General features: G+C 65.9%; 1 protein-coding gene across 1 annotated transcript; it reads right to left on the bottom strand.

Moving 5' to 3' along the window:
* Positions 1–2891: 2891 nt before the first annotated feature.
* On the bottom strand, positions 2892–10278 carry LOC130597898 (PH and SEC7 domain-containing protein 4-like; the record flags this gene model as incomplete). The annotated part of the gene is made up of 12 exons (XM_057406823.1): positions 2892–3165; positions 6748–6856; positions 6930–7074; positions 7163–7363; positions 7641–7776; positions 7882–7904; positions 7978–8066; positions 8144–8202; positions 8711–8823; positions 9642–9722; positions 9785–9889; positions 10140–10278. Coding segments are annotated over 12 exons (1448 nt in total), but the record flags the coding sequence as incomplete, so codon positions are not given.
* Between the last annotated feature and the right edge of the window lie 240 nt (positions 10279–10518).

The raw sequence follows: 10518 nt of genomic DNA, 5'->3' as shown, positions 1-10518 counted from the left end.
TGGGGACGGATTCGGGACCGACACATGGGACTTATCACCCCCAGAAGCTCTTGCCCTGCAGGTCTGGGGGCAGCTTTTATCCCGTTCCCCCCCCCATTGAGCCGATCGGGGGGGGGGTTTAACCTACTTGGGCACAGCGCCGGCTCCCGGCTGGGAAAGCGGCCTCTGCCTGTGGTTTTATGCAAGATCCTGCCCCCCCGCCAGCCAAACTCCTGCTTTTTGCCCCCACTTCCATTGCTCTCGGTGTTTCCGTGCCCCACTCTTCGCTGATGATCCCGGTTCCCAGCACGAACACTGAGGAGCGCCGGCCCTGGAGCCAGCGCCTCCCTGGCAGCACCCGAGAGCCGCAGGGGAAAACCGAGCCCGGCAGCGCCAGGCCTGGAGGAGGAGGTCGCTGCAGGGATGGAGCAGGATTTTGGGGCTGTTTAAAGCAATTCAAGCAGCCAAAGGCCCCCAGGGACACATCAACCCAAGCACCGCAGCGCTGCCGTCCCCGGAGCCTGATCCTCACGGAGGGCTTAGAGAAGGAGGTTTGGGACTGGAACGTCGCTCCGTGTAGGTTCCCATCCATCCCTCTCATGCTTTTATTCCCTGTTTTGTTGCTGTTTAGCCCAGCTCGTCCCTTTCCCCCCGCCCCTGCACCCGCAGCAGCTATGCAAGAGCTCCGGCCGCGCTCCGGGGCTCCGGCTGGGGCATGAAACCGGCTCCGGGAAGCGCTGCCTGCGCCTGGAGAGGCTCCGAAGGGGGGAATCGGCCCCTGCAGCCCCTCAACGGGAGCCTGCCGGCTCTGCCTGAGAAGTTTGGGATTCTGAGCTGCAGGAGGGGCCTCTGAGCGTCCCCATCCGGGCACAAGCACTCGGGGTTCCTGCACAAACCCCCCCCTCACTCTCGGCTCCGGGGCATCGCTTCCTACCGGGAGCGAGGTGGGAACCGGGGATGGGCTCCCCAGCCCCGCTTGGGGGAATAAAGGGGGTGCAAGAGCTGTGTGGAGCCTGGCTTTGTGCTGGGGAAAGGGGGGGTGTGTGTAATCCCTTATTGCCCCGTGTAACCCCCTGCCTGTACACTGCCCTCCAGAGCCCCAGCCTGGGTTGGGTTGGAAGGGACCTTAAAGCTCCTCCAGCTCCAACCCCTGCCACGGGCAGGGACCCCTTCCACTGGAGCAGCTTGCTCCAAGCCCCTGTGTCCAACCTGGCCTTGAGCACTGCCAGGGATGGGGCAGCCACAGCTTCTCTGGGGCCCTGAGGTTTAGCATCACTTTGCTTTGTGGGGCCCTGGAGAGCGCTGTCCAGGGAGGCTCTGCACAGAGGGAGGTGCAGGTGGGTCGGGAGGGGAGGATGTCGATGCTGCAGGCGCTGTTCTGGAAGGCAGCAGGGGCAGGACCATGCCCCGCTCCTGGTTTCCATCCTGGCTCTTCACCTTGGGGGAGCAGGGGCTGGATGCTTGCGTGCTCCAGCACCCTCGAGGGCACCCAGCACTCGGGTGCTGCACCAGTGGGGCTCTGGGTGCCTGGTGTGGTTTAAGCCGCTGCTGGCAGCATTCCGGAGGAGTCCAGCTGTAAGGGCTCCCCAGCAGCACTCCCTGTACGGGTGCTTTGGGACTGGGAGCAGGGCTGGAGGTCTGCACCCTGTGAGCCATGGAGGAGTAGCACAGAGGTAGGTTTGGGTGGCAAAGCATGGATGCATTGCCATAGCGCTGCTGGGGAGGGTGCTGTGTGTAGGTGATGCCCAGCAGCAGTTTTCTGCCCTGGCTCCACCACCCTCACATAAATCACTTCTTCCTTATCTCCAACCTGAACTCCCCCTGTTTCAGTCTGAACCCATCACCCCTTGCCCCATCCCTATAGTCCCTGATGAAGAGCCCCTCTCCAGCATCCTTGTAGCCCCCTTCACACACTGGAAGCTGCTCTGAGGTCTCCAGCAGCTTCTCTTCTCCAGGCTGAACAGCCCCAGTGTCCTCAGCCTGGCTCCATAACCCCCCTGTCCACACCCCGTGGTCCCCCAGAACTCACCATTGCCCCTCAAAACCCTTCACTGATCCCCCTAATCCCACATTGCCCACTGTGACCCCCATAACCCCCTTGCTCCCCATAAGCATCCATGGGATGGGTTTTCACCGTGCTGGTGTTCCTGGGCTTCATCCCACCAGATTCTGGCCCGAGGGGGGCTCATGGCCCAGCCACAGCCGTACCCCCCTCCCGGGATCCCGTTTCACTTCCCACCTTCAGGAACCCCAATAGGGGCTGTCCCTGTGGCAGCATTAATGGGGTGCACCCCTCCTGCAACCCTGCTTTTAACCCCCCCTTAGGAACTGACCCCAAATATCCCATATAAATGTGAATCCCCACCTTAAAGCCGTTGGATCATGGGAAAGGGTGCGGGGGGTCTGGATCCATCCAATGACTGGATTCCCCCCCCCCCCCAGAAGAGGTTTTTCTCTATGGGTGACACGATTGTTACCCCCCTGTCTACACCTGCCCCCCACCCCCCCCCATGTCTGTGTCCCCCCCTCGGGTCATTTGGGGACACGGAGGGGCCATGCTGGTCACAAACCTTTATTGCAGCAGCAGCGGGGGGGGGGGGGGGGGGGGGGGGGGCTGTGACCCCCGTCCGTTTTGGGGGGTCTCCCTGAGTTTCCCACATTGCTCCCACGCCCCCCCCCCCCCCCAAGTGCTGGTGGTGCCCGAGGGCCGCTCGTACCGCTTCCCCCCCATTCCCGTCCCACTCGCTCCCCCCCATTCCTGTCCTGCTTCCCCCATTCCCGTCCCACTCGCTCCCCCCATTCCCACACCGCTCCCCCCCGTTCCCGTCCCTCTCCCCCCTCCATTCCCACACCGCTCCCCCCCATTCCCGCACCTCTCCCCCCCGTTCCCATCCCACTCCCCCCCAGTCCCGCACCGCTCCCCCCGTGCCCCCCCCGCTCAGGGCCGCTCCCGCAGCCGCCGGCCCACGAGGCTCCGCAGCGTTCCCCGCTCGGACTCGTTCCTGCGGACGCGGGCGGGGGGGGCCGCGGCGGGGCCGGGGCCCAGGGAGGGGCTGGAGCGCGCCCTGCTCAGCGCGGGGGGGGCCCGGGGGCCGCTCCCGGCTCCGCCTCCGCCTCCCCGCCCGGCTCGGCCCGGCCGCGGAGCCACGAGTCCAGCACCCGCACGTAGGTCTCGTAGCGCCGGCGCTGCGGGGGGGGCACCGCAACGGGGTCAGCGCGGGGACAGCGGGGTCACCGTGGGGACAATGGAGCCACCATGGGGACAATGGTGCCACCACGGCCAGAACAGGGTCACCATGGGCACAATGGTGCCACCATGGCCACAACAGGGTCACCATGGGGACAACGGTGCCACCATGGCCAGAACAGGGTCACCGTGGGGACAATGGTGCCGCCATGGCCAGAACAGGGTCACCGTGGGGACAATGGAGCCACCATGGCCACAACAGGGTCACCGTGGGGACAATGGAGCCACCACGGCCACAACAGGGTCACCATGGGGACAATGGTGCCACCACGGCCAGAACAGGGTCACCATGGGCACAATGGTGCCACCACGGCCAGAACAGGGTCACCGTGGGGACAATGGTGCCATCATGGCCAGAACAGGGTCACCGTGGGGACAATGGAGCCACCATGGCCACAACAGGGTCACCATGGGGACAATGGAGCCACCACGGCCACAACAGGGTCACTGTGGGGACAATGGAGCCATCATGGCCAGAACAGGGTCACCGTGGGGACAATGGAGCCACCATGGCCACAACAGGGTCACCATGGGGACAATGGAGCCACCACGGCCACAACAGGGTCACCATGGGGACAATGGTGCCACCACGGCCAGAACAGGGTCACCATGGGGACAATGGTGCCACCACGGCCAGAACAGGGTCACCATGGGCACAATGGTGCCACCACGGCCAGAACAGGGTCACCATGGGCACAATGGTGCCACCACGGCCAGAACAGGGTCACTGTGGGGACAATGGTGCCGCCATAGCCAGAACAGGGTCACCGTGGGGACAATGGTGCCACCACGGCCAGAACAGGGTCACCATGGGCACAATGGTGCCACCACGGCCAGAACAGGGTCACTGTGGGGACAATGGTGCCGCCATAGCCAGAACAGGGTCACCGTGGGGACAATGGTGCCACCACGGCCAGAACAGGGTCACCGTGGGCACAATGGTGCCACCACGGCCAGAACAGGGTCACCGTGGGGACAATGGTGCCAACACATCCAGAACAGGATCACCATGGGGACAATGGTGCCAACACATCCAGAACAGGGTCACCATGGGGACAATGGTGCCAACACATCCAGAACAGGGTCACCATGGGGACAATGGTGCCACCATGGCCACAACAGGGTCACCATGGGCACAATGGTGCCACCATGGCCAGAACAGGGTCACCGTGGGCACAATGGTGCCACCACGGCCAGAACAGTGTCACCGTGGGCACAATGGTGCCACCACGGCCAGAACAGGGTCACCATGGGGACAATGGAGCCACCATAGCCAGAACAGGGTCACCGTGGGGACAATGGTGCTGCCATATCCAGAACAGGGTCACTGTGGGGACAATGGAGCCACCATGGCCACAACAGGGTCACCATGGGGACAACGGTGCCACCATGGCCAGAACAGGGTCACCATGGGCACAATGGTGCCACCACGGCCAGAACAGGGTCACCGTGGGCACAATGGTGCCACCACGGCCAGAACAGGGTCACCGTGGGGACAAGGGTGCCACCATGGCCAGAACAGGGTCACCGTGGGGACAATGGTGCCACCATGGCCAGAACAGGGTCACCGTGGGCACAATGGTGCCACCATGGCCAGAACAGGGTCACCGTGGGGACAATGGTGCCACCACGGCCAGAACAGGGTCACCATGGGCACAATGGTGCCACCATGGCCAGAACAGGGTCACCGTGGGCACAATGGTGCCACCACGGCCAGAACAGGGTCACTGTGGGGACAATGGTGCTGCCATAGCCAGAACAGGGTCACTGTGGGGACAATGGTGCTGCCATAGCCAGAACAGGGTCACCGTGGGGACAATGGTGCCACCACGGCCAGAACAGGGTCACCGTGGGCACAATGGTGCCACCACGGCCAGAACAGGGTCACTGTGGGCACAATGGTGCCACCACGGCCAGAACAGGGTCACTGTGGGCACAATGGTGCCACCACGGCCAGAACAGGGTCACCATGGGGACAATGGAGCCACCATAGCCAGAACAGGGTCACCGTGGGGACAACGGTGCCACCACGGCCAGAACAGGGTCACCATGGGCACAATGGTGCCACCACGGCCAGAACAGGGTCACCGTGGGCACAATGGTGCCACCATGGCCAGAACAGGGTCACCGTGGGGACAGTGGTGCCAACACATCCAGAACAGGGTCACCATGGGGACAATGGTGCCACCACGGCCAGAACAGGGTCACCATGGGCACAATGGTGCCACTATGGCCAGAACAGGGTCACCGTGGGCACAATGGTGCCACCACGGCCAGAACAGGGTCACCGTGGGCACAATGGTGCCACCACGGCCAGAACAGGGTCACCGTGGGCACAATGGTGCCACCACGGCCAGAACAGGGTCACCATGGGGACAATGGAGCCACCATAGCCAGAACAGGGTCACCGTGGGGACAATGGTGCTGCCATATCCAGAACAGGGTCACTGTGGGGACAATGGAGCCACCATGGCCACAACAGGGTCACCGTGGGGACAACGGTGCCACCATGGCCAGAACAGGGTCACCGTGGGCACAATGGTGCCATAGCCAGAACAGGGTCACCGTGGGGACAATGGTGCCACCACGGCCAGAACAGGGTCACCGTGGGCACAATGGTGCCACCACGGCCAGAACAGGGTCACCGTGGGGACAACGGTGCCACCATGGCCAGAACAGGGTCACCGTGGGGACAATGGTGCCACCATGGCCAGAACAGGGTCACCGTGGGCACAATGGTGCCACCATGGCCAGAACAGGGTCACCGTGGGGACAATGGTGCCACCACGGCCAGAACAGGGTCACCATGGGCACAATGGTGCCACCATGGCCAGAACAGGGTCACCGTGGGCACAATGGTGCCACCACGGCCAGAACAGGGTCACTGTGGGGACAATGGTGCTGCCATAGCCAGAACAGGGTCACTGTGGGGACAATGGTGCTGCCATAGCCAGAACAGGGTCACCGTGGGGACAATGGTGCCACCACGGCCAGAACAGGGTCACCGTGGGCACAATGGTGCCACCACGGCCAGAACAGGGTCACTGTGGGCACAATGGTGCCACCACGGCCAGAACAGGGTCACTGTGGGCACAATGGTGCCACCACGGCCAGAACAGGGTCACCATGGGGACAATGGAGCCACCATAGCCAGAACAGGGTCACCGTGGGGACAACGGTGCCACCACGGCCAGAACAGGGTCACCATGGGCACAATGGTGCCACCACGGCCAGAACAGGGTCACCGTGGGCACAATGGTGCCACCAGGGCCAGAACAGGGTCACCGTGGGGACAGTGGTGCCAACACATCCAGAACAGGGTCACCATGGGGACAATGGTGCCACCACGGCCAGAACAGGGTCACCATGGGCACAATGGTGCCACTATGGCCAGAACAGGGTCACCGTGGGCACAATGGTGCCACCACGGCCAGAACAGGGTCACCGTGGGCACAATGGTGCCACCACGGCCAGAACAGGGTCACCGTGGGCACAATGGTGCCACCACGGCCCTGTGTCACCAAGGGCAATATCGGTGCCACCCCGGCCCCGGTGCTGCCATGCCCGCTGCTGCCGCAGCTCCCGCTCCACCCGCTCCATCCAGGCCGCGTGGCTCCGGCGCTGCTCCTCCTGCGGCGGCACCGGCTCAGGGGGGGGCTCCCCGGGGCCTCCCGTCCCCGTCCCCCCCTTTCCCGGTGCTCACCGGGGGGCTGCGGCTGAGCGCCGCGGGCAGCAGGGGCCGCGCGGGGCCGCGCTGGGACCCGACGGCGGCGGGGAACGGGGGCGCGGAGAGGAGCGCGGCCGCCAGGTTGAGGCGCTCGATCCAGGCCAGCATCTCCCGGGGCGTCCTGCGGCGGGGGGGGGGGGGGGGGGGGGGGTCACCCCCCCCCCCCCCCCCCCAAAAAACCGACCCCCCCCCCCCCCCCCCCAACTCACGGCGCTTGGAAGAGGAAGCGGCTCCCGTCGGCCGCGCGCAGGCGGAACACGTCGGGGCGCTTGGTGTAAGCGGGGGCGCGCTCGGCCAGAGCGTGGTGCACCCCCAGCGGCGCCTCGGGGGGGCCCCCGCCCTGCGCAGCTGCAGGAGGGTCCCCTCCAGCACCGCCTCGAAGCGCTTCCAGCCGCGTCTGCCCCACGGCGCTGGGGGGCACGGGGGGGGGGGGGGGTTGGAGCCGGCGAGGGGAACCCCCCGGATCGTGCCCCCCCCACACCCCAATGGAGCCGCTCGTGGCTGCTGTGACCCCCCCGAGATGGGCACCCCCAAAGCTGCCCCTGCGGACCCCAGCGGAGCCCAAAATCACCCCCCCCCTCCCCCGAATTCATTTCGGGCTGAGCCCCCAAAGCTGCCCCCCAGTGGACCCCACATCTGGACCCCCAACCCCCCCAATCCGCCCCATGGACCCCCCTCCCCACTCACCCTTTCTGCCCCCGGCCTCGGCCAGCACCTTCCTGGCCAAGCAGCCCCGGTGGGTGACGGCCGCGGCCCCCCCCGGCAGCTCCGGCCGGGATTCGCTGCTCCTGGGGCCGGGGGGGGCCTCCTCCTCCTGCCCATCCTCATCATCCCTGCGGGGGGGCTCAGCATCACGGGGGCCCCCGTGTCCGTCCCCCCCCCGCTCCCCCCATAGCCCCGCACTCACAGCGCCCACGGCAGCTCCTGCCTGCGGATGGAGCCGTAGAGAGCCTGGGGGGCAGCCGGGGCTCAGGGGGGGCTCCGGGGGCCCAGCGGTGCCCCCCCCCCCCCGGTCCCCCCGCACCTGGAGCTGCTGCCGGGGAAGTCCTCCCCGTCCATCATCCCGCGCAGGTTGGCCACGAACTGGGCGCTGCTCATGGGGCGGCCGAGGCGCTGCAGGGCAGGGGGCGTGGGGGGCTGAACCCCGCACCCCGCCGTGGGGGGCACACGCGGGGGTCCCCGCTCCTCACCTGCCCGTGGAGGTCGGTGTTGAGCAGCATCAGGGCACAGGTCAGGGAGTGAACCGCGTCTGGGGGCAGCGGGGGGAGCCCCCAGGGGGACGCCCGTCCCCATCAGCACCAGTGGGGGCCAATGGGGGCCCCATAGAGCTGGGAGGGGAGGGGGGAGGCTCAGGGGGTATCTGTGGGTGCTATGGGGGCTGTGGGTGCTATGGGTGTCTGTGGAAGTCTATGGGCGTCTATGGGTGTCTATAGGAGCTATGGGTGTCTATGAGTGCTATGGGTATCTATGGCTGCTATGCATATCTATGGGTGTCTATGGTTGCTATGGGTCTCTATGGGTGTCTTTGGTGCTGTGGGTGCCTATGGGTGTCTCTGGGTGCTATGGGTCTCTATGGGTGTCTCTATCGGTGCTATGGGTATCTCTAGGTCTCTATGGGTGTCTCTGAGTGTCTCTGGGTTTCTATCGGTCTCTATGGTTGCCATGGGTGGCTATGGGTGCTATGGGTTTCTATGGGTGCTATTGGTCTCTATTGGTCCCTATGGGTCCCTGTGGGTCTCTGGGCGCTCGGGGCTCACCGGGCGAGGGGAAGGCTCCGGGGTTGCAGCTGTGGAAGCGCCGCGAGAAGTGCCCGAGGACGCGCTCCCGCTCCTGCGTCTCCCCCGACAGCGCCAGCGCCCGCAGGAAGCTCCTGGGGGGGGGGTGGCAGCGGGACCCGGCCCCCCCAGCACCCCCGGGACCCCAAACCCGCCCCAATTCACCAAAACCCGCCCCAATTCACCCCAAACCCGCCCCAATTCACCCCAAACCCGCCCCAATTCACCCCAAACCCGCCCCAATTCACCCCAAACCCGCCCCAATGCACCAAAACCCGCCCCAATTCACCCCAAACCCGCCCCAATTCACCCCAAACCCACCCCAATTCACCCCAAACCCGCCCCAATTCACCCCAAACCCTCTCAAATTCACCCCAAACCCGCCCCAATTCACCCCAAACCCGCCCCAATTCACCCCAAACCCGCCCCAATTCACCCCAAATCCGCCCCAATTCACCCCAAACCCTCTCAAATTCACCCAAAACCCGCCCCAATGCACCAAAACCCGCCCCAATTCACCCCAAACCCGCCCCAATTCACCCCAAACCCGCCCCAATTCACCCCAAACCCCCCAATTCACCAAAACCCGCCCCAATTCACCCCAAATCCTCTCAAATTCACCCCATTCCCGCCCCAATTCTCCCCAAATCCTATCAAATTCACCCCAAACCCTCCCCAATTCACCCCAAACCCTCCCCAATTCACCCCAAACCCTCTCACATTCACCCCTAACCCGCCCCATTTCCACCCAAATCCTCTCAAATTCCCCCCAAACCCGCCCCAATTCACCCCAAACCCTCTCAAATTCACCCCAAACCCGCCCCAATTCCCCCCCCCGCCCCCCCCTCACCCCCACCCCCCCGTATCCCCCCTCTCTCTGTCGCTGCCCCCATCTCTGCCCCCCCATCGCTACCTGAGCGCCTGGTCCAGCTCCTGCCCCCCGAACTGGAACCACTCCAGGTACTCCTGCGCCACCATCGCGCTGAACCCGTCCCTGGGGGGGCTGAGCTGGAGCCGGGGCCCGGACGCGGCTCCCCCCCCCCGGCCCCCCCTTACCCCCGGCGCAGGAACGCGGCCACCTCGGACCTGCGGACGCCGTCGAGGCGGAAGAGGCGCGAAGCCAGGAGGCGAGCGTGGGAGCGGGACCCCCCCGGGGGGCTCCTGCAGCGGGAGGGAGAGGTTGGGGGGGGGGGGGTGGGGTGGGGGGGCAATTGGGGGGGGGGATGGGGGGGGGGGGATGGAGCAGAGCGGGGTTGGGGGGGGAAGGGATGGGGGCTTAACTGTGGGGGGGATGGGGAAGGGGGGTTGGGGTGGGGAAGCGGGGTTGGGGGGGGTCGGGAGTGGGGGGAACGGGGAGGGCAGAGCTCGGGGGGGGTTGGGGGTCTCGGGGGGGCCGGGTCCGGGTCCTCACCCCTGGGCGCTGGGCGGGGGCTCCGCGGGCGTCTCGGGGGGCAGCTCCTGGTGGGGGGGGGGGCCCGGGGCAGAGCCATGGCCCGGGAGGGGGAACCCCGCGGTGGGGGGGAGGGGCGGGGACCCGCTCCCAGCGGCTGCTGTGGGGCATCTGTGGGGCTGGGGGGCGCTGGGCGGGGTCTATGGGGGTTGTGGGGCTGGGGGGTCTATGGGGGGGCTCTATGGGTTTTATGGGACTGAGGGGTCTAGGGGGGGGCTCTATGGGTGTTATGGGTTTTATGGGACTGAGGGGTCTATGGGGGGGCTCTATGGGTGTTATGGAGCTGGGGGCTCTATGGGGGGGCTCTATGGGTGTTATGGAGCTGGGGGGTCTATGGGGG

The sequence above is a fragment of the Pezoporus wallicus genome, unplaced genomic scaffold (genome assembly GCF_028554395.1).
Source record: "Pezoporus wallicus isolate ANWC-B61680 ecotype Strahan unplaced genomic scaffold, APGP_CSIRO_Pwel_v1 contig_10629, whole genome shotgun sequence".
NCBI lineage: Eukaryota > Metazoa > Chordata > Aves > Psittaciformes > Psittacidae > Pezoporus > Pezoporus wallicus.
The sequence above is the reverse complement of the archived record's forward strand: the minus strand, read 5'-3'. Positions and strand labels throughout refer to the sequence as shown.